The sequence below is a fragment of the Lucilia sericata genome, unplaced genomic scaffold (genome assembly GCF_015586225.1).
Source record: "Lucilia sericata isolate MDLA Ls3-8-SP2 unplaced genomic scaffold, ASM1558622v1 Contig001015F_arrow, whole genome shotgun sequence".
NCBI lineage: Eukaryota > Metazoa > Arthropoda > Insecta > Diptera > Calliphoridae > Lucilia > Lucilia sericata.
The window spans coordinates 80,336-105,715 of record NW_023994997.1 but is presented as its reverse complement, the minus strand read 5'-3'; the positions used below and the strand labels follow the sequence as shown (position 1 = coordinate 105,715).

Here is a 25,380-nt window from a genome sequence, read left to right as displayed (position 1 = left end):
ATAATAGAAAAATAAAATTTATTTAATATAAAATCTTTTCAAAAATAGTATTTTAAATAATAAAAAAACTGATTAAATATATTATTTAAGTCTTAATTCATTTAAAATGTACACAAAAAAACGTCTCTTGACTACTGGTCGAATATTCCGTTAAAAAATGTTATTTTCTTGTTGTTCTGAGTATTTTGGTCTTTAGAAGGTCTTAAATGATGTTTAAAAATATTATTAACATAAAAATACTTAAACTTTTAAGGTCCTTAAATACAATTATTTAGTATTATTTTGGTCTCAAAAGGTATTTAAACTTGTTAAACAGTTATTTGGTTTCAAAGTCCTGTAAAATGTTGTTGTTGTTAGAGTTTTAAGTTTATTTAAATAAATAGCAGCATTATTTTATAGTTATAAGCTATTTATAAATTATTTTTAATTATTTATATAAATCTAGGCTTAAATCTATTACAAAAGAAAGTTTTTAAAAAATTGTAAAGCTTTCTTTACAACTTTAATTATTTTTGTATAAAATTCATTTGTTTTAAAAGCTTTTTGGGAGTAATTCCAAAACTTTTTTAAAATTCTTTTTAGTAATTCCTTTTAAAGCTGTTGCAGCTTTTGAAAAACTCTTAAACCATTTTTTCAAGTCATATTAGAAGTCCTTTGGAAAGCTTTTTTAATAGTTCTTTATAAAGCTATCAAAAGCTTCTTTGGTAAAACTGTGTGCTGTGCTTTATAATGCTACACATAAAGCTTTTTTAAAAGATACATATAAAGCTTTTGGAAAAGCTCTTAAGAGAGGTATTTCGAAAGCTCTCTTGAAAGTTTTTGAACTTATTTATTTAAAAAGCTTAAAATTAAGGTGTTCAGTTTATAGCTCAATAAGACGATTTTTATACGATTCTCTTTAAAGCTTTTATACATTTTGAAAGCTTTCAACATTTTGAAAATATATTCCTAAATATTATCGAAATGCTCTAACATCTAGAACTCCTTCTTAAACGATTTTTTAAATAGTTTTACTAAAGCTTTTGCAATAACTTATTTAATGATGTTAAAATTAAAATTTTTGTAATATTTTTAAAAGCTCTTTAGAAAGTTTTTAAAATAATTTATTTAAAGATTTAAACATTTAAATTATAGAAATGTTTTGTAAAAGCTTTTTAGAAAGATATTTTTAAAATTGTTTTTTAAAGCATTTTCAAAAGATCTTTAGAAAGCTCTTTTTTTTAAATGTTTTAAAAGATATTTTCGAAAGATATTATGCAATTCTTCTTAAAGCTCTTTGTAAAGCTTTTTTCAGAAGCTCTTTAGAAAGTTTTTTAAAAGCTCTTTTCAGAAGCTCTCTAGAATTTTTTTCCGAATCTCTTAAGAAAGTTTTTTCAAAAGCTCTTTGCAACATTTTGTTAAAGCTCTTTAGAAAGCCTCCCGTAAGTTCTTTAGAAACGTCTTCTTAAAAGTTTCTTTTAAAGAGTTTTACTAAAGCTTTTAAAATAATTTATTTAAAGATGTAAATATTATAATTATAGAAATATTTTTTGGAAGCTTTTTAGAAAGACATTTTTAAAATTTTTTTTTAAAGCATTTTCAAAAGCTCTTATTTTTCAAAGTTTTTAAAAGAGTTTTTCGAAAGTTATTAGGCAATTTTTCTTTAAGCTCTTTGTAAAGCTTTTTTAGGAATCTTTTTAGAAAGTTTTCTTCAAAAGCTCTTTTGAAAGCTTTTTTCAGAAGCACTCTAGAAATTCAAAAGCTCTTTTCAAAATTTTATTAAAGTCTTTTAGCGAGCCTTCCGTAAGTTCTTTAGAAAGTTTTCTGAAAGCTCTTTACAAAGCTTTCCAAAGGCTGTTCTTTAAACTTTGTAATAGTTTTTCGGAAAGTTGCTTTATAGCCATTTTGAATGTTTTCTAGAGCGTCTTTTCAAAAGCGTTTGAACTAATTTATTTAAAGTTGCTGTAAAGTTAATTTTATAAGATTTTCTTTAAAGCTTCCTAAAAGCTCTTAAAATTACCGTATTAAAAGTAGCTCTTACTTCTTACTATACCTAAAGTTCACTTAAAAGCTCCAAAAAAACTAACTAAAACTAACTAATATAATTTTTCTTATAGGCTCTTGCGGGAGTTGAATAAACTTAGTTTAGTAGAAGTTTTTTAAAATTTAATTATTATTTAATTATTTTTTATAGTTGAAAGCTTTCCAATTTAGAAAAGCTTTTATAAATTTGAAATATAAATCTCTATTTAAAGCTTTTTTTAAAACTGTTTATATGAACATGTTTTAGTGTTTTTATATTAAAACTCTTATGAAAGTTTAAATTAATAATTTATGAACTAGTTGTATAAAGCTCTTTAAGAGCTTCTAGAATGTTGTATTTTAAATTTTATTGGATTGCTTTGAAGCTTTTAAAAAGTAGTTTTTTTTATAACTAACAAGAAAAAAGCTTTAACCCTATGTATTGAATACCGAACATGTTCTTAGTGTTTTTTATATTAAAACTTTTATGAAAGCTTAATTGAATAATTTACGAACTAATTAATGTATAAAGCTCTTTAAAAGTTTCTAGAAAAAATATTTAACCATATGTATTGAATACATAATTTTTCATTGTGTATGCATGAACTAAGCTTTATTAAAAGCTTATCACAATTGAAATTGTTTTTCCTCCAAAAAAGCAATGTTGTAATTTAATAACAATTTTATACAAATTTGCTGGAATTTTTGTAGTAAACTTTTAGGGTGCTTTAGCATATTGTATAAACTAATAACGAACAGCGATCAAACTACAGATTTTGTTTTAAAAAACAATTAAAAAGTCCTTACAAATATACTATGACAAAAATAACGGCAGAATTTTTTACTTTTTTACAAAAAAAAGTATAGCATAGTTATGGGCTCAGGGCAAAAATATAGAGTTTAGGGTGGTTATCTAATTGCAGCAAATGGTTTAAAGAAAGTTTAAATACAAATAATGTTTAACTTAAAGGAATTGTTTACAATTTTGGGAAATTTTTGTAGCATACTTTAAGGCATATTTATAAAATTGTAATTGTAAAGCACTTACTTAAGGGCTGTTAAATTTGTTTTGCCTATTTTATAGGATATTATATCTATTATAATTTTACTAATTAAAATTGATATCAAACATAAAGTTATGCTAACGTTATTAATTTTAAACACGAGTGTTAAATATATAGAAAAAATAAACAAACAGATTATAGCAATTACTGCCAGTGTGGTGAATTAAAAAAAACAACTCTATAACAATGTATAGTTTTTTTTATCAAACCAACATTTATTGCCAAATGACATTTAACATTTTATCTTTAGAGAAACATAAATATATTTTTAATAATAACTGAAAGCAAACAAGTAGAACAAAACAGGAAAAAAATGAAATCATAAAAAAACATTTAAATGTTTTACTGTTTTGTTAGTGACAGTAATATCACATTATATTTATTCACACAATTATGATAGTCTGCCTGCCATTCATTCATTATAACTTCAAATTATTAAAAATTGTAATTGATATATATATAAAAAGTGCTTTTTTGTCTTGTTCTTTTTTTTTCTGTTTGCACTTTAATTGCAAAACATTACATGTTGACGAACATGGCGATAATAATGACAAAAATCATTTGAAATTCATGTAAATTCGAAATTAAACAGAATTGTAAATGTTTAATCAAACATTATTAAAGTGGAATACAACAGTAACACAAATGAACATGTATCATTATTGTTTTATCATTATGGTATTAAGTGAAAAAAAATGGATAATATTTTATTACATAAAATTTTTTTTAACGAGTTTCAATTGAAAAACACATAATATTGTTATAGAGTTTTTAATGAGTCGTTTTTAATGCATTTGTCCCAAAAAAAAAGCAAAACGAAAAACTAGGCTGCAAAAATATGTTTTACGTTTGCAGTTATCAATAATAATACAAATATAAAGCATATGTTAAGGCAGTATCAAGTTTTTTTGTCATTAAACAAAAAGTATTGCATATGCAGCATTATAATTATAAGGGAAAAAAGTAAAGCATATGTTAAGGCCTGATTAACAAGAAAAACAAACAAAATTATCCATAATACTCATTAAAATAATATTTTATAACTTTTTTTAAAAAACTAAATTTAAAAGTTTTAAACTATTTTATTTATTTTAGGTTTTTTTCAAGTTATTATTTGGTAAATTAACTTTACATTGTCAGTATTGTAAATTAAGTGGAAAAATGTACAACATATAAATAATATATATATTAAATTACTTTCATATTATTTGCATCGGTAAATGTGGACAGTAGTAGCAAAACATTTTGCAAATAAATAAGAAACTACAACAGCCATAAAGTATGCTTTTATTTTTCATGTTTTATTTGCCGGCCAAAAAAAAAAAAAAATATATAAAAACCAATGAACACTTAAATGTAATCAATAATGATTACTTACGGACAGCGTACATGATATTAAGCAGAGATGGAAGTTTGAAATAGAATTACTTAAAGAAAACTGGCTCAGCAACTAAACAATATAGAACCGACAATTGTCTTTTAGAAAAATTGCTTTTGATTTTCCTATTGAAATGTTGGTTGGGTGGAACAAATTTCACAGATGAGCAAGCTCTTCTGTGCTTAGATTCGAAGCAAATTTATCACTGAAAAGGTTTTTTATTTCCAGCAATTCTTAGCAATTCTTGTTTAGAAAAGTTGTTTAGATTCTTGGCAATTTCTCCATAGGCAAACATTCTCAGCAATTTTCATATAAAAAAGTTCCCCAGATTCGAAAAATGTCCTATAGAGATGTTACTTTGATTATAGATTTTCATTACGAAAAGTTGCTTACAAAGTAAGCAATTTTTCTTTAGAAAAGTTTTCCTTTAGAAACTAAGCAATTTTCCTTTTAAAAGTACTTTGGAAGCTCAACAAGTTTCCTTTAGCAAAGATGTATAGGAAGTAGGCAATTATACTATAGAAAAGTTGCTTAGAATCTAAGCAATTCTTCCATAAAAAGTTGCTTAGATTCTTAGCGATTTTCTAAAGGAAAACATTTTTAGATTTTCGACAATTCTCTTGTGAAAAAGTAATTCTTTTGAAGAAATGTTTCTAAAATTTTCAGCAATTCTCAACTAGAAAAGTTGCAATATTTCTATGAAAAAGTTGCTTAGATTCTTGGCAAACATTCTTAGCAATATTCATTTCGAAAAGTTGCTCAAAAAGTAAGCAATTTTTATTTAGAAAAGTTTTTCTTTAGAAACTAAGCAATTTTCCTTTTAAAAGTACTTTGGAAGCTCAACTTTGCTCCTTTAGCAAAGTTGTCTAGGAAGTGGGCAATTATACTATAGAAAAGTTGCTTAAAATCTAAGCAATTCTTCTGTAAAAAGTTGCTTAGATTCTTAGCGATTTTCCAAAGGAAACATATTTTAGATTTTCGGCAATGTTCTTGTAGAAAAGCATTCTTTTGAAGAAATGTTTATAAAATTCTCAGCAATTCTCAACTAGAAAAGTTGCAATATTTCTATGAAATAGTTGCTTAGATTCTTGGCAAATATTCTTAGCAATTTTTATATGAAAAAGTAGCTCAGATTCTAAATATAGGAAAAATTCTATAGAGATGTTGCTTTGATTATAGATTTTCATTACGAAAAGTTGCCAAGTTTCTTTAGTAAAGTTTTTCTTTAGAAACTAAGCAATTTTCCTTTAAAAAGTTCTTTGGAAGCTCAAAAATTTTCCTTTAGCAATGTTGTGTAGGAAGTAGGCAATTATACTATAGAAAGGTGGCTTAGAATCTAAGCAATTCTTCCATAAAAAGTTGCTTAGAATCTAAGCAATTATCCCATAAAAAGTTGCTTAGACTCTTAGAGATTTTTCAAAGAAAACAAATTTTAGATTTTCGGCAATTCTCTTTAAGAAACGTTTCTCAAATTCTCAGCAATTCTCAACTAGAAAAAGTTGCTTAGATTCTCCCCAGTATTGCTAAAGAAAAGTTGTTAAAATTCTAAGCAATTTTCTGCGAAAAAACATTTATCCTATAGAAAAGTTGCTGGGAAACGGAAGATTCTGCCAAAAGAAAAGTTGCTTAATAACTCAGCAATTTTCCGTTAGAAAAGTTGCTTAAAAACTTTAAAATTTTCCTTTAGAAAAGTTGCTTAGAAACAGAGAAATGCTCTTATAGAAAAGTCTCTTAGAAAGTACGCAATTCTGTTATAGAAAAGTTGTTCAAAAACTAAGCAATTTTCTTAACGAAAAGTTGCTTAGAATATCAGCAATTTTTCTGTATAAAACTTGCTCAGATTTTCAGCAATTCTCCTGTTAGAAAGTAGCTTAGATTCTCAGCAATACTTCTATAGAAAAGTTGCTAAGATTCTAAGCAATTTTTTGCCTGATTAGTTGCTTATAATTCAATAGCAATTTAACGTTGGAAAAGTTCCTTAGAAACTGAGCAATTTTCCTTTAGAAAAGTTAAGAAATGTTCCCATTAAAAAGTTGCTTATATTGTCAGCAATTTTCTATATAAAAGTTGCTTTAATTGTAGGTAATTTTTCTGTAGAAAAGTTGTTTAGATGGTAAACAATTCTTTACTATAACAGTCCTTTCGATTGTAAGCAATTCTCTCCCAGAAGAGTTGCTAAGATAATCAGCAATGGTCCTGAAAATATGCTTAGATGTAAAGCAATTCTCTACTAGAAAAGTCTATATAAAAGTTGCTTTAATTGTAGGCAATTTTTCTGTAGCGAAGTTGTTTAGATTGTTAGCAACTCTCTACTAGAAAAGTTGCTTAGATTCTTAGATGGAAAAGTTCCTCAGCTTTTCTCACTCTTTTTTAATGGAAAAGTTGCTTAAGTTTTAGGAAATTTTCCAGTAAAATAGTTGCTTAGATTTTAGTAAATTTTCCTGTAACAAAAAAGTTGTTTAGATACTCAGCAATTCGCTATTAGAAAAGTTATTTTGATTTTTCACATTTTCTATTGAAAATTTAGCTAAAATCGTGATAAGGTTCTCATTTAAATCCCATCCCTGTGTTCGCAAGAAGAGTGAGTATGAGCGAAAAGTATGAGTTGGAAAAAGAGGCAAACAAGCATAAATAACTGCAACCACAAATGTGATAAACTACTTCAAGATAATTGCTTGAGTATGTGAGTGTTTTTACGCGTATGTAGTGGTTTTTATTTTATTTCCGTTCCATGTTTTACCCAGTACACTTTTAAGAGGCTACAGTGAAGCTTTGAGGAAAAAATTTGTTGATTTTAAAGCTAGCAAAAAGCGTTTGTGATAAAGTTTGTAGCTAATAATTTTTTTTAGTTCGCTTAAATGTTTTAAAGAGCTTTTGCCTAGAATACAATAATGCTTACGTGCAACTTTTAAAGTTTTAGTAAAGCTTTTCTGTGAACTTTTGGTTAATTGAAAAAATAACTTGAGTTTAAAGCTTGCAAAAAGCTTTTATAATAATGTTTTGAGGTAATAATTTTAATAACTTTATTTATGTTTCATAAACAGCTTTTGTAAAATATAATACAAAAGCTTTAAATTTAAAGCTTTCGTAAAGCTTTTAGAAAAAAATGTCTAAAAAATTGCATTTTTAAGTTTTCTTTATATTTACTCAAAGTAAATACAGTTCTTTAAAATGTTTTAAAGAGCTTTTGCCTAGAATATAAGAATGCTTACGTACAACTTTTAAAGTTTTAGTAAAGCATTTCTGTGAACTTTTGGTTAATTTAAAAAATAACCTGAGTTTAAAGCTTTTATAATAATGTTTTGAGGTAACAATTGAAGTAACTTTATATATGTTACATAACCAGCTTTTGTATAATATAATAAAAAGCTTTAAACTTACAAAGCTTTTAGAAAAAAATTTCTAAAAAGTTGCATTTTTAAGTTTTATTTAAATTTATTTAACAATTTCTTAAAACTCTTTCTAAACCACTGTATTTTAACCTTAAGTCTGAAAAAAATAGAAGAAAAACTTTATGTGCCACTGCGGCAAATAATTGTGATATATGTATGTATGTAGTCTAAGTATATGTTTTCATTGGTACTTGCATGTGTTGAAATTTTAAGTTTTATATTTCGATTTTTCTTTTAACACTGAAAACTTTGTGTCTTCTTGCATATATACAAAACTGCAAGATGATGCGTTACCAGATATTTTACTATCAATATACATGCAACATATTCTTATATTGCAACAGAAGAAGTCCATATAACAAACAGATTTTAAGGCTAAAGTGTATATACTGAACATATATGTATGTACATAAAATTTTATATAAATTTTTACATAAATTTTTTATAAACCATTATGTGTTTACATATGTTTTGCCATTGTTATTTATATAACAGACCCATAATTTGTTCTTTCTTTTTTCGTATTTAAATTTATTTTATTTTTTAAGGGGGAAGTACACTTTCAACGACATTATTTGGTATTCAATGCCGCATTTGCATTATTAATACAAAATACATTTTTATTTAAAACATGTAAATGTTTTTTTTTTTTTTTTTTTTTTTTCGGTTTTGCTGAAACTTTTTAAAAATATATTGTAGTTGTAGCAATGGTTTTGTGTAGCATTTTTATTAAACATAAATTTGCAGAAAATTATACATTTAAGAGTGAGTTAAAATTAAAATAATTATTTTTAATATTTGGTTTTTGTTGAAAGTTTTGTTTTGTTATAACAAATATTTTATTATAATTTGAAAGGAAAACACACAGTAATTATTTGGCTAAAAGTAATAATAAAAAACAATTTTATTATAAAACTGCTCAGAAAGTATAGAAGAATTGCCTAGAATCCAAGCAACTTTTCTACAAATAAATTGTCTTGAATCTTATCTACTCTTCCATAAGAAAATTGCTAAGCAACTTTGATTCAAAAAAACTTTTCTTTAAAAATTGCCTTAAATCTTGGCAACTTTACTAAACAAGAATTGCTTACAATCTAAGATACAATTCAATTTAACAAATGCTTCGAATTTAAGCAACTTTTCTATAGGAAAAATGCTTTGATTTTATGTGGGCTTTCTATAAGAAAGTTGCCTTGAAACAAAGCAACTTTTCATAAAGAAATTTTTCTATAATAAAGTTGTTTAAACTTTAGGAAACTTTTCTGTGGGATAATTGCTTGAAAAGCTAGACAACTTTTATAGAGAATTGCTTCGAAACTAAGCAACTTTCCTACAGAAAAATTGCTCAAATACTAAGGAACTTTTATATAAAAAAGTTGTTTAGTTCTTACATAGTAAAATTGCTTACAAATTAAGCAACTTTTATGTATAAAAATTGTAAAAAAAATTGCCTTAAATCTAGGCAACTTTTCTAAACGAGATTTGCTTGGAATCTTAAATAATTTTCTATTTGACAATTGCTTCGAATCAGAGCAGCTTTTACAGAAAAATTGTTCAGAAGCTAAGCAATATTTCTAAAAGAAATGCCTTGAATATAAGCAACTTTTCTAAATGAAAGTTGCTAAGAATTTAAGAAAGTTTTTTATAAGAAAATTGTTTAAACTCTAGGAAACTTTTATAGAGAAATATTGCATAGAATCCAAGCAACCTTTTCACAGGAAAATTGCTTAGAAACTAGGCAATTTGTATAAAGGAAAATTGCCTTGAATCTAAGCAACTTTTCTAAATGGAAGTTGCTTAGAATTTAAGAAACTTTTCTATAGGAAATTTGTTCAAAATTTAGGAAACTTTTTTAGAGAAATATTGCTTAGAACATAAGCAACTTTTCTACAGTAAAATAGCCTTGAATATAAGCAACTTTTAAGAGAGAAAATTGCCTTCAATCTGAGCAACTTTTCTAAAGGAAAGTTTCTCTGAAACCAAAAAAAAAACTTTTCTATATGACAATTGCTTCGATTCTGACTAACTTTTCCATAGAAATCTAAGCAACTTTTCATAGGAAAATTTGGCTTAATTCTAAGCAACTTTTGTAAGCGAAAATTTACTTTAATTCTAAGCAACTTTTCCTATGACAATTGCTTCGACTCTGAGTAACTTTTTTTTATAGAAAAATTCTCTAGAAATCTATGAAACTTTATCAAGCAAGTTTTCTACAGAAACAGAGGCTTGAATCTAAAATCTAAGCAAATTTAACAAAAGAAAATTGAACACAATATACAATTTTTTAAATGATTTTTCTTTTGCTCTGAGCAACTTTTCTATAGGAAATTGCTTAGGATCTAAGCAATATTTTAAAGAAAAATTTTCTATTGGATAATTGCTTAAAAATCTAAACAATGTTTCTATAGGAAAAGTTACTTACAACTTAAACAACTTTTTATAGATAAATTGCCTTCAATCTTAACAACTGTTCACAATCAGAGCAACTTTTCTGTAAGAAATTTGCTTACAATTTAAAAAAAATCTATAAGAAAAGTTGTTTACAACGTGAACAACATTCTACCGATAAGTTGCCTACAATCTAAACAACTTGCTCTCAATCAGAGCAACTTTTCTGTAAGAAAATTGCTTACAATCTAAACAAATTTTCTATAAGAAAAGTTGCTTACAACCTGAAAAACATTTTACAGATAAGTTGCCCACAATCTCAACAAATTTGCTTTTGGAAAATTGCTTTCAATCAGAGCAACGTTTCTGTAAGAAAATTGCTTACAATCTTAACAATTTTTCTATAGGAAAAGTTGTTTACAACCTGAATAACATTTTACGGATAAGTTGCCTACAATCTCAACAACTTTACTATTGGAGACTTGCTCTCAATCAGAGCAACTTTCCTGTAAGAAAATTGCTCTCAATCAGAGCAACTTTTCTGTAAGAAAATTGCTTACAATCTTCACAATTTATCTATATGAAAAATTGCTTACAACCTGAACAACATTTTACAGATAAGTTGTCTACCAACTAAACAACTTTGCTATTGGAAAATTGTTCTCAATCAGAGCAACTTTTCTGTAAGAAAATAGCTTACAAAACAATTTTTCTTAATTATTAATCAATTCTATAGGAAAAGTTGCTTACAACTTAAACAACTTTTTAAAGATAAATTGCCTTTAATTAAAACAACTTTGCTACTGGAAAGTTGCTTTTAATCTGAGCAAAATTTTAATTAAAAATTGTTTACAGTGGGTTTCTGTAGTAAAATTCTGGGGAATATAAGCAATGCTATATTGTCAATTTTCTATATAATTTAATTTATATATTTTAGCTTTTAATCACTGTGTTTTTGCTTAAAAAAAATTATTAAAATTTTTCCATTTCACATTGATAATAATTAATAACTTCTTTTTTCAACATAAACAAATATCAATTACACTTTGCATTTTAACAAACTATTTATTTTTTGTCTCTAAATAATTGAATTTAAATATTTAACAAATATATAAAAATTATGCAAAAGGCAATTCTCATCATTAACATGGTTAATAAACAATTATTTAATCACAAATTAACATAATTACCCATACAACAAGTAAGTAAAATATTGTTAATAATAAAATTTTTATATAAAAAATTAATATTTTTTTTCTGTACTTAATAAATACATATTTTTTTATAACACCAATAATTTTAAACAAATTTATATGTTTGTTTTGCTTTGAGTCTTTAGTTAGACCTATAATTTTGTGGGCAACTGTTTTAGTTATAGGTAGAGAGAGAGAGCTTTATAGAGAGTTTTTGTTGTTATTGTTTAAAGTTAATTAAACTTTATCAGTTTTTAATAAATTCTATCATATTAATAATAATAATATTTTTATCTGTTAATTTAAGTAACTAGTTTAATTATTTTTTTTTTGTTTATTATTTATATATCGTTTTGTTTTTAACAATTTATTTTTTTCAATTTTTTCTTCATTAATTTATTAAATTTATAATTGAATCTCATTATTGTCAGAAAATTTCACATTTTTTTTATAATTATCAGTAAAGTTTTTTTTTATATTTATTTAATTAATATTTATTTTAGTAGTAGTTTTTTTTTGTTTTTTGTTTTTACTTTTTATTAATATTAATAATTATATTTTTAAATTAATTTTAGTTATCTTTTAATTTATACATAATTATACATTAATTTGTTTATTTAGTTTATAGTGTTTTTTTGTTAATAATTAATAAATTTATTTGCTTTATTAATGATAAGTTTCTTTTTATACAATTGCATTAATTAAAGTTAGCATGAGTATTTTTTTCCAAAATTTTTTCTCTGTGTGTATTTATTGAAGCTTTTTCTATGCTGTATTTAGGCCAATTTTTGTTATTGTTAATGTGTGTGTGTATTTACATGATTAAATTACAAGGTGGGAAAAGGGATTTTTATATGGGAAAGAGAAGAGGAAATTTTTTTTAGAATTATGGAAATTTTAAAAGAAATTGAAGAAACTTTTCTTTCGGATAATGGCTAAAAATTAAAGAGAAATTTCTGTAGAAAATTACTCTGAATCTAAAGAAAACTGCTTAGAATCCAAGCAACTTTTCATAAGGAAAATTGCTTACATTCTGTGCAACTTGTCTACAGAAGAATTTCTTAAAATCTAAGCAACTTTTGTTTAGAAAAATTGCTAATAATCCAAGCAACTTTTATCTAGGACAATTGCTTGGATTCTCTACAACTTTTCCTTAAGGAAAATTGCTAACAATCTAAGCAATTCTTACGTTGGATAATTACTTGGAATGTAAGCAACTTGCTTAGAATTTAAGGAACTTTTATTGTAAGAAAATTGCTTTGAATCTGGGAACATTTCTATATAAAAGTTGCTAAGAATTCTGGAACTTTTGTGTATGAAAGTAGCTTTGTTATTAAGCAACTTTTCTACAGAGAAATTGCTTAGAATCTATGCCACCTTTCTATAAAGAAATTGCTTAGAATCTAAACAACTTTTCTATTGGAAAATTTACTAGAGTCTAAGCAACTTCTCAATAGGGAAATGCTTGGAATCTAAGCAACTTTTATATAGGAAAATTGCTTAAAATCTAAACAACTTTTCTATAGAAAAATTACTCAGAATCTTAGCAACTTTTCAATAGGAAAATTGCTCAAAATCTAAGCAACTTTTGAAAAGGGAAGTTGCTTGGAATCCAAGCAACTTTTATATGGGAAAATTGCTTAGAATCTTATTAACTTTTCTGTGGGAAAATTGCTTAGAATCTAAGCAACTTTTATATGGGAAAATTACTTAGATTCTTAGCAACTTTTCTATAAGAAAATTGCTTATAATTTTCAATGGGAAAATGGCTTAGAATCTGCGCAACTTTTCCCTGGGAAAACAACTTGGAATAAAACAAACTTTTCTCTGGAAAACTGTCTACAATCTAAGCAGCTTTTCCGTTAGATAAAGGCTTGGAATATAAGCAACTTTTCTATAGAAACATTGCTTAAAATTCAAGCAACTTTTCTGTAAGAAAGTTGCTTCAAAATCTGGGGACCTTTCCATGCGAAAGTTAAGTTAACATTGCGTTAAGTATAAGCAACTTTTCTATAGGAAAGTTGCTAAGAATTTAAACAACTTTTCTATAGGGAAATATTGGAACTTTTCTATAGGGAATTTTAGCAACTTTTCTATGGAAAGTTGTTCTGAATATATGCAACTTTCTTAGGAACATTTCTTAAGGAAATTGCTTACATTCTAATAAACTTTTCTATAGAAACATTGCTTAAAATTCAAGCAACTTTTCTGTGAGAAAGTTGCTTCAAAACTGGGGACCTTTCTATGCGAAAGTTAATTTAACATTGCGTTAAGTTTAAGCAACTTTTCTAAAGGAAAATTGCTAAGAATTTAAACAACTTTTCTATAGGGAAAAATTGAGACTTTTCTATAGGAAAGTTGCTCTGAATACAAGCAACTTTCTTTGGAACATTGCTTAGGGAAATTGCTTAGATTCTAATAAACTTTTCCATAGATACATTGCTTAGAATTCAAGCAACTTTTCTGTAAGAAAGTTACTTCAAATCTGGGGGCCTTTCTATGCGAAAGTTATCATTGCGTTAAGTTTAAGCAACTTTTCTATAGGAAAATTGCAAAGAATTTAAACAACTTTGCTGCAGGGAAAAATTTGCACTTTTCTATAGGGAATTTTAACAACTTTTCGATAGGAAAGTTGCTCTGAAATTAAACAACTTTCTTTGGAATATTGTCTTGGGAAATTGCTTAGATTCTAATAAACTTTTCTATAGAAACAATGCTTAGAATTCAAGCAACTTTTCTGTAAGAAAGTTGCTTTAAATCTGGGGACCTTTCTATACGAAAGTTAAGTTAACATTGCCTTAAGTTTAAGTAACTTCTCTATAGCAAAATTGCTAAGAATTTAAACGACTTTTCTACAGGGAAAAATTTGAACTTTTCTATAGGGAATTTTAACAACTTTTCTATAGGAATGTTGCTCTGAATATAAGCAACTTTATTTGCAACATTGCTTAGAGAAATTGCTTAGATTCTAATAAACGTTTCTATAGAAACATTGCTTAGAATTCAAGCAACTTTTCTGTAAGAAAGTTAGGGAAAAATTTGGAAATTTCTATAGGAAACTTTTCGATATGAAAATTGCTGAGTAAATAAGCAACATTCTTAGGAACATTGCTTATAGAAATTGCTTAGATTCTAAAAAACTTTTTTATGGAAACATTGCTTTGAATTTAAGCAACTTTTCTATAGGAAAATTGCTTAGATTTTCAACAACTTTTCTATAGCGAAAACTGCTTAGAATCTTAGCAACTTTCCTATATGAATTGCTTAGAATCTTAGCAGCTTTTCTATACAGCAATTGCTTGGAATATAAGCATCTTTTCTATAAGAAAATTGCTTGGAATCAAGCAATTTCTCTTAGAAAAATTGCTTAGAATCTTCTATGGGAGAAATTATTAGAATTTTCTGTGGGAATGTTGCTTTGAAACTGAGCAACTTTCTTTCGTTTCTTTCATGAAACTATCAATACTTTGCCAACAATAATTGTTTTAAATTGAAAGCAAACTCTTTTAAAAGGCCTCTAGGCTTTTCTTCACAAACCTTGAAATTTCCATAATTTACTATTTACAAAAATACAAACATAAGAACAATTAAACAGGAAAATAAAACCCATTTCCTTTTACCAAGGACAATGAGAGAAAGAGCGGGAGATAAAGTGTAAGAGTGATGAAAACATTATGAAAAATTAAACCTTAAAGGTAAATTTTGCAGACACAAATAAAGGTAAATGGATGTGGAAATGATGCTGTTTCCTTTGATATCGTACACTTGACAAGCTAATAATAAATTACCTTGTTGCTAACACTCATATTCCAATATGAATTTATCACGTTTCTCTTGATTATACAGCAAAGATTGGCCCGAGCCCGGCACAATATTTGTTATAATGGTCGACGATGACGTTGTATTCGATGATGAGGAGGCATTTTGATTGTTGTATAATTTCGATAAATTTATTTGAGCTCCGGCAGAAGTTTGTGCCGTGGCAGAGGCTAGAGAGTTAATGTGTGCGGTAGGTATGATAAGAGGATTGGTGTGTGAGGAAGAAGTGGTAGAATTACTGGATGAATTGGATAATTTAGAGGAATGATTAGAAGAGGAGGAAGAGGATTGTAGCTTAAAGGGTATACTGTAGGTGTCATTGTTAGCAGAGACACCATAATAATTGAGAGCATTCATTTGGGGTTGTGTGGCTGTGAGAGGAGAACGTTGTTGGTATTGGGTAAAGGAGGATCTTTTAGAGGGTATTTTGGTGTGTTGATAGGAGCGTGAACTGATAAATGAATCAAAATTGTCAGAGGAAGAAGTGGAAGTTCTTCGACCAGGTAATTGATGAAAATTAGTATTGGCATTGTTGGTGGTGGTGTTGCTAAAGGTGGGTGTGGCATTTGTGGGCGTTTTAAGGGAATTATGATTGTTAAGTTTATATTTAGTTTGTGTATTAACTGCCGTTGAATTCTGTGTAAGCTGCTGATGTATGGATGATGTAGAGGAAGAAGAATTGGACAGTGTGGCCGATGTTTTGGGTTGCGTTTGTGTTTGATATGTTTTATAAAGACTTTGCATTAATTGAGCATTTTCGGCTGCAGTTTTATAATCCTGCAGATGTAAGGATTTGTTATTTAAATCCGTGCTGGTGGGAGCATAATCATATTTCAGAGAATGGCTTAATCTTTGAGAACGCTGCAGCGAAGAGGAGGAGGATAACAATTGTTTTTCATCCTCTGTTTCCGAGTTGAAGGGATAAAGATCAGCATGTAAGTGGGCTATAAAAGGATCATAGTTTAGCTGTCTTTCCTCATATAATTGCTGTTCGTTGAGTGACTGATAGAAAGCCACTTCGGATATATTGTCATTTTCCGATCTCTGCATATACCAGTCCTCCTCAGGAGATCTTTCAAAATCCTCTGAATTATTAATCAAGATACGTATATTATTGCAGGCCAATTCATCTTCATCATCTTCGGGTATATCTAAAGGAAATTCCTCCTCATAGTGGTAGGCATCTTTAGTTTGGCATATTCTTAGTAACTCCTGTTTAAAGACCAACTCATTATCCTCCACTTCCTCATCTTCAGCCTCTACTAAGTTATGATGCAGTTCTTTCACCTTATCCACTTCTAAAGTTTTATTTAGTTTCAGTTTCATATTCTTACTATCATACCCAAACTCCGACATTTTGGGATGTTCATAGCGTAGCTTATGGGGAGAGCTTAAATCAGTCTTATCATTTTTCAGGTGACCCACTACATCCTCACCATAATTGGCTGAAAATACCGAGGCATAGTCGGAACTACTAAGAGAATCAGATTTATTAAAGGGTAGACTTTGTACATTTTCATAATTATTTTTGCTAAAGTTCAATTTCTTGGGCGTTTCCTGTTCGGCGGAACAATTGGAATTGGTACGTTTATGTTTGGCTGTTGTTTCGCTGATCTGATGAAAAGCTCGACGTATTTTTTGACCCTGGGCACGACCCACCGACTGGGCGGACTGCTGTTGTTCGAAGTTTTGATTGAGATAAGCTTCTAGGTAATTGAGGTTTTTCGATAAATCCAATTCCGATTTGTAGGTCTTGTATAAAGTGCCCTGTTTTTGTTTATGATCTTGATGATAGGCGGCCATGCAGCGGGTCTCATAATTGCGTATATTGTCGCGATCACTTATGAAACGAAAACTTTCCACCTTGGACATAGTTTTAAAACTGGAAGAGTTATGATGACGACCCAAATGTGAACGCTGAGAACCGACGGTATTAAACTGTTTGCATTTGTCCTTAAGTTTTTGTAGACCTTGTCGCGTTTTAGCCTGCAGACGGGAGAAATAAGTATTTTTGCTGTGACTGTGAACTTGCTGCTGAGTCGAGGTGGGGTTTAAGGGTTGTGTATGATTTGGATAGGAAATCTTAAGTCGTTTCAGCTGAGGCCCTGACAAAGGCACATGAATGTTGGTAGTGGAGGCCGAAGCTGTTTTGGACATTTTTCTCAAAGAAATCTGCTTAAAAACACTTGAAGACGAACTAGAGCTGGACATTTTCGATTTTTTCGAGCGTATACCCGCCTCTGTTACAGGAGGAAAGTCTTGTCTTTCGAATTTCTTGATAGGAACCCCATATAAATAATGATAGTTATTCAATTGCTGTTGGCTGGCAAAAGGTTTGGACTGTTGTAGTGTTATAGAGCCAGCCGAAGAGGTGGAGGACGAATTAGTTCCCGTAGGTTTTCTTAACAATCTACGGCTAGCTGAGCTGGCGCAACGCAAACGTTTATCCACCGTCAACGTTAAATGAGACTCATCATCGTGAAATATGGAAAAGGGATTGGTAATAACGGTACTATTATTAAAATCATTGGTGGGCTTAATCAACTTCATAGTGGCATTCGCTTGTTGTGTTAATTGTTGTTGTCCAACCATTGGACTGCTGCTGCTGCTGTTGTTGTTCTGGACATTATGATGATTTGTAGTTTATTGAATTGTTGGCGAGAAAATTTTAAATCTAATTTTTGATTTCTTGTTATTGTTGTAGTATTATTACTATTATTCTTTTTACATTGATTGGCTACAACTACAATATTATTTTTAAAATAAAAACTATTTTCATTGGCGGCATTACATCCAGCTATTGCTGCTTTAACTTGTGTTTGACATAAATCCGTATCAGACTTAAATTTTCGTATATTTGTTAAAAAATTAAAGGACGTTTTTTTCGTACGCATTTCACGAAAAGAATTCGATTGTTTGTGAAATCTATAGAAAGGATTATTAATGGGAAGTTTTTGCAGTAGTTTATAGCTTTCGGTGTCCAGAAAGGTTTCTACTACAGAAATTTGTAAATTTTGTGGAGCTGTTTTGCAAAGCTCTTCGGCTAAAGTTAAATTTGCAAAATTTTCATTGTTACTCTCCCCAAAAATATCCTTAAAATTTTTGTTTTCTTTTACAATTTCCTCATTGGTAAATTCTTCACTAAATGTTGTTAATAATTCAGTTTCTTTATTAAGCTTAATTAATTTATTATTATCTTGTACTAAATCTAAATTACTATTATTTATATGATTATTATAAGATAACTTATCTAAATCTATATCTATCTCCAAACTAACTAAATTATCATCTTTACAATTATTCGTATTCGTCGTTATGCTGCTATTTATTTTTAATAAACTTTGGTTTTTCTCTTCAACACACTGTGTCGGTGCCACAGTGTCTAAATTCAAAACATTTTCAGGATTTTCAATTTCCTCTATAGGACGTTTCAAATCCTTCACTGTATCTTCAGTCTGTAGTGTATTATTTTGATTTATTTGTGTCAACGCATTGTTATTATTGTTATTAGTTAGAGTATTATTTTTCAAAGATCCTGTTTCAGTATCATTTACTAAAGTCTTGTTATCAGTACTAGTTGTTGTAGTTGTGTTTGTTAGGTTCGTCATCGTTGTTGTTGTTGTTGTTGTAGTATCAGTATTCGTAGTTGTTGTAGTAGTATTTGTGGTCATATTTGTTATTGCCTGCTAGACCCTAGTGGGTGGCTGTAATATCATTGCAGCCATTCGTACCTTCATTGCTTCGGGTGATCCATGATGTCCATGATTATTGGCAACAGCTGCAGCAGCAGCTGCTGCTAATTGCTGATGATGTGGATGCATTTGCTGTGAGGCTTGTGCGGCCTGTGCTTGAGCCTGTTGTTGTTGCTGCTGTTGTTGTTGATGGTGAAAACCCGCTGGGGTTGTATAGATAGAATCACCTGGCGGTCCACCACTGGTGCTATCAGATCGAGATTTTAGATCGGCTTTTTCACTGAAAAGAGGAAAAGGTAAAGATGAGAATAAGATGAGTTAAGTTAAGTTTTAAGTTTAAAAGGGTTAGATTTTTTAGTGCGAGTTTGTATTAAGACTTTGTTGGTGAGTCTAGTTTTCTTTAGGATTGGAATAAAAAGTCTTTTGAGCTGAGGCTCTGACAAAGGCACGTGAAAACTTTTCTTGGAGACTGAAACTCTTTTGGATATTTGTCTGAAAGGCATTTGATTAGAAACTCCCGTAAAGAGTAAATTTTTCAAAAGAGAATTATTCTCTCTTTAAATCAAAGTGAAATTTTCTGTAGGAAATTGTTCTCACTTTGATAGAATGCATTTTTTTCAAAAGAAATGTATTCTTTATTTGATAATGCATGAAATTTTATATAGAAAATAACTCTTTAGAGTTTTTTCTGAGAATATTATTCATTATTTTAAATAAAAAGTGAATAATTTTTTATAAAAAACTTCATTTTTTATCAAAATAATTTTTTTCAGATAATTTTACTTTTTATAAAAAATCGTTCTCTCTTTTGAGATTTAGAACTGAACTAGAACTGAACTAGAACTGAACTGAACTGAACTAGAACTGAACTAGAACTGAACTAAATGAACTAGAACTACTAGAAATGAACTAGAACTGAACTAGAACTGAACTAGAACTGAACTAGAACTGAACTAGAACTGAACTAGAACTGAACTAGAACTGAACTAGAACTGAACTAGAACTGAACTAGAACTGAACTAGAACTGACCTAGAACTGAACTAGAACTGAACTAGAACTGAACTAGAACTGAACTAGAACTGAACTAGAACTGAACTAGAACTGAACTGAACGAACTAGAACTGAACTAGAACTGAACTAGAACTGAACTAGAACTGAACTAGAACTGAACTAGAACTGACTAAACTGAACTAGAACTGAACTAGAACTGAACTAGAACTGAACTAGAACTGAACTAGAACTGAACTAGAACTGAACTAGAACTGAACTAGAACTGAACTAGAACTGAACTAGAACTGAACTAGAACTGAACTAGAACTGAACTAGAACTGAACTAGAACTGAACTAGAACTGAACTAGAACTGAAACTAGAACTGAACTAGAACTGAACTAGAACTGAACTAGAACTGAACTAGAACTGAACTAGAACTGACTAGAACTGAACTAGAACTGAACTAGAACTGAACTAGAACTGAACTAGAACTGAACTAGAACTGAACTAGAACTGAACTAGAACTGAACTAGAACTGAACTAGAACTGAACTAGAACTGAACTAGAACTGAACTAGAACTGAACTAGAACTGAACTAGAACTGAACTAGAACTGAACTAGAACTGAACTAGAACTGAACTAGAACTGAACTAGAACTGAACTAGAACTGAACTAGAACTGAACTAGAACTGAACTAGAACTGAACTAGAACTGAACTAGAACTGAACTAGAACTGAACTAGAACTGAACTAGAACTGAACTAGAACTGAACTAGAACTGAACTAGAACTGAACTAGAACTGAACTAGAACTAAGAAGAAACTACTGAACTAACTGACTAGAACTGAACTAGAACTGAACTAGAACTGAACTAGAACTGAACTAGAACTGAACTAGAACTGAACTAGAACTGAACTAGAACTGAACTAGAACTGAACTAGAACTGAACTAGAACTGAACTAGAACTGAACTAGAACTGAACTAGAACTGAATAGAACTGAACTAGAACTGAACTAGAACTGAACTAGAACTGAACTAGAACTGAACTAGAACTGAACTAGAACTGAACTAGAACTGAACTAGAACTGAACTAGAACTGAACTAGAACTGAACTAGAACTGAACTGGAACTGAACTGGAACTGAATTAGAACTGAACTAGAACTGAAGAAATTCTACATAAAATAATTTGTATTAAAATTTTTCCAAACTAATATTCTTTATTTGTAAATAATTTAACTTTTTTCTTTCATTATCTTTAACCTGTAATTAAACTTTAAATTTTTGGTTTGTACAGCAGCAATATTTATTTAATAATTCATTTTATATTTTGTTTTTATTCCAAACAGAAATTTCATAAAATATAAATTGTTCAAACCCAATAACTCTCTACGTAACGAATTATTGAAAACCAATTTATTTTGTGTTTACTTAAATTTTTAAAGCACATTGTTTATCATTTTTGTTGCCATTATCCTTTCAATTTTCTTCTCAAAATATTCTTTCTCTTTTGTTGCTGTTGGTAGTAGTAAGTGGAAATCATGTAAAGCTTGTCCATAATCAAGCTGGTGCAAAAAATATGTAAATTTTTATAAATATTTTAAAATAACCATGTAATTGTACAACAATACAAAAAGAATGAAGGAGAAAAAATTTTTATAGAAACATAACTATAACTAGACATAACATGCACCAGCTACGAAGTATATTTTGTATAAAATTACCATGAGACAGGGGCGTGTTAAGAAAAAGGGACTTTAATGATAAAATTCTTAACTATTTGTTTACTTCTAAAACTTTTAATTTTAAGCTTTTCCTCTTACCCCGTCTCTGTGCTTCTTTTAGCATAAATCATAACAATACATACAGAATATTTTTTTGTTTTTCCAACACTCCATGAAATGAGAAAATATAAGAGTAGGAGCAGAAAAAAATAACCATAAATGTTTATAACAACAAAAAAAACTATACGATTTATATACAAATATCAAAAAACGGACCACACAAAAAAAGGATATACCACAACACCAACACCACACTCATACACATAAATAAATATGCAAAGAGAAAAGTTTGTGGCAACAACTACTATACAGCAAAGCAGTTGTACTAGTAGAAGTTATTGTATACTTGTTCGTTACCAACACCTGTTGCCAAGAGTTGAGGTCAGTTACTAAGAACTTTAAAAACTGAAATAACTTGAACCAACATTTTTTATCTATTACCAACCGCCCTTACTACTCTCTCTTGTGTCTCACACTCTATTAGAGTTTTTACTTTAGCCAAGAATATTTCAAATATTTCCTAGTGTTAGAAATATAAAAATTGTTTATGCAAAAGAAAAAAAAAAAAAACAATATATTTTGTTGCATAGGTAATAGTTGTTGTTTTTTCTTGTTTTTTGTTTTTTAACTTACCTGTCTTTGTCTGATGATTTATAACCGCCACTACCTGGAAAGAGTAAAAATATGTTTTTTTTTATTATTTTGCTTTTAAATTTAGAAAAAGATAAAAAATTGTTAAAAGTTTTTAAATAAAGTTGTAATTTTGAGATTTAAGTTATATTGATATTATTTGTTCATCGAAGCTGGATTGAAAGTTGAAAAAAAGAACTAAACTTAGTTGCAAAGTTTAGTTGTTGCAAGTATTGTTTATTAATATTTTACTTTTAGGGAAAATGCTAAATGTTGATAAAATTTTCATGAATATTGAAAGAGCTAAGTTTTAGGGCCAGAATACATAATGTCTTCTTAGAAAACCGAAACATTTTGTATGGAAAAACTTTCTTTCTTTGTAACATAAAGAAATTTAATTAGAAAATTACTTTTTCTCTTCATAAGAGAGATACTTTTTCTGGAGAAAATTGTTTTTTTAGAAAAGAGAGACAAATTTTCTATAGGAAATTGTTCTCCCTGTCTAAGATGGAGAAATTTTCTATAAAAAAAACTTTCTATCTTACAAAGAGCGAGAAGTTTTCTTCAAAAAACTATACTCTCTTTCAAAGAGAGAGATATTTTCATTTTAAAATTGTTCTCTCTTACCAAGAGAGAGATGTTTTTATTACAAAATTGCTCTCTCTTACAAAGAGATGGAGAGAAATTTAGAAAATTTTGTAAGAGAAAAAAATTGTCTATAGAAAATTGTTCCTTTTTTCTAAGAAAGAGAAATTTTCTATAGAATTGCATTCTCTTTTGTACTCTCTTTGTAAGAAAGAGAAATTTTCTATTGAAAATTGTGCTCTCCTTGCACGAGAAAGAAAATTTTCTATAGAAAATTGTGCTCAAAAAAAGTTTCTGTCAAAAATAATGCTCTCTTTGTAATAGAGAGAGAGAGAGAGAGAGAGAGAAAAGAGATCACAATTTTTTTAGAAAATATCTCTTATACAAAGAAAGTTCAATTTTCTATATAAAATTTCCCTTCTCCTACCAATTTTCTATAGAAAATTGTGCTCTCTTGGTAAGAGAGGGAAATTTTCTATAGAAAATTGAGAAATTTTATATAAAAAACTGTGCTCTCTTTGTACGAGAGAGGAAAATTTTGCTCTCTTCGTAAGAGATAGAAAGTTTCTGTCGAAAATAATGCTCTCTTTGTGAGAGGGAGATGGAAAGTTTCTATTGAAAATTGTGTTCTCTTTGTGAGAGATAGAAATTTCCTCTTGAAAATTGACTCTCTTTGTAGGAGAATAACATTTTCCATAATAAACTGTACTCTCTTTGTAAGAGAGACACATTTTCTTGGTAAGAGAAGGGAATTTTCTATAAAAAATTGAATTATCTTTGTAAGAGAGAGAACATTTTTGTCGAAAATTATGCTCTCTTTGTAAGAGAGAGAGGGAGAGAGAAAATTTCTGTAGAAAATTGTATTCTTTTTGTAAGAGAGAGAAATTTTCTATAAAATAATGAGCTCTCATTGTAAGAGAAAGAAATTTTCTATAGATAATTGAGCTGTCTTTTGTAAGGAAGAGAAATTTTCTTTAGAGAACAGTGCTCTCTTTGTTAGAGAAAGAAATTTCTATAGAAAATTGTGATCTATTCGTATGAAAGAGACATTTTTATTAGAAAAGTGTACAAGAGAGATACATTTTACATAAAAATTGTGCTCTCTTTGTAAGAGAGAAAAATTCGATAAAGTAAATTGAACCTTTTTTGTAATAGAGAGAAATATGTTATAAAAAGTTACTTTACCTTAGTAAGAGAGAAATAGTCTATAGAAAATTTTATTCTCTTTGAAGAGAGAGAGTGAGAAATTTGCTGTAGAAAATTGTGATGAGAACAAATTTTAAATAAAATTCTTTTATATCTTAGTAAGAGAGAGAAATTTACTGTCGAAAAAAGTGCTCTCTTTGTAAATGGCTTTCTATAAGTTAGACATAGAAATTCTCTATTGTTCTTTCCTGGTAAAAGAGATAAAGTTTTGTTCTCTTTTGGTATAAGAGAGAAAGTTTCTATAGCCAAATTTTCACTTTATTATAAGATAGAATTTTCTATGGAAAATTATTCTCTCATTGGTGGTTACATTTATATATTATATATCACTTCTTTAGCATTAAATAGTTAAGGAAGTGATATAAACTGTCAAACATTGACATTTCGTTTGTATAATTTAGACGATATCTCCTGCCCCAAAAGCGAAACTTTTATTTTTATCTTAAAACAATAGAAAATTTTCAATAAAATTAAAATTTTATTACGTTTTTTTTTTTCGTCCACTTCAGAAAACTTGTTTAAGTTTTGAAACCCTTGTCTTGTCTCGCTCTTTCCATTAGCATTCTAAAAGAGTATCTTATAAAATAAACCTGTCAAATTTAATTTGACATTTCATCTTTATCCGGCTGTTGCTGACACTCATTGTCAAAAACACGCAATTGAGGGCTTGAGTAGGGTTCTGGTAGAGTCTTACTTATTTTTCCCCTACGCTTTACGTCTCAATGCAATTGGTTGCCTTTTATACACCTGCCTCTCTTGTTTGAAGAAAATTGACATGATGTCTATCTGAGAGTAGAATGAAATATTGAAGATGGATATGGATGTGGAGTTTTGTTTGTTTATCTAGTGGTTGTTGCTGCTGTTGTTGTTCTGTTGGTATTGTAGCAGTAACAGTGTTGTTTACTAAATTGACACATTGATTGACAGCTGAGTTATAGAACTTTATAGACATGCTGTTCGTGTACGCTCACTCATTCACAAACATATATACATAGATACTCTTAACACTATCAGCCACCATGTTTTGGTTGTTTTTTGTTGGTTTTCTATGCCGTGTTGCCATTTGCAAATAACGGATAATGTTTGTGACATGTATGCAGTTCCGGTTTCCGTTGCGTTTTCTTTTTGTTTGGTTATCTGTCTGTCTTTCGGTTTGTTTGTTTTTTTTTTGTTGCTAACTTTCTCTGTGTTGTTTTCAGTTAAACAAAATTTGCATTTTTTCTCGCTTAAGGAGTTGGAGTAATGGGAAATGGTATATT

General features: G+C 28.6%; 1 protein-coding gene across 1 annotated transcript in view; it reads right to left on the bottom strand.

Moving 5' to 3' along the window:
- Positions 1-25,380, bottom strand: part of LOC119609608 — a 153,864-nt gene that overhangs the window by 62,307 nt on the left and 66,177 nt on the right. Inside the window, 2 exon segments of the mRNA XM_037964451.1 lie at positions 18,967-19,207; positions 22,334-22,367. Of these exon segments, the coding sequence (XP_037820379.1) occupies positions 18,967-19,207; positions 22,334-22,367 (275 nt within the window).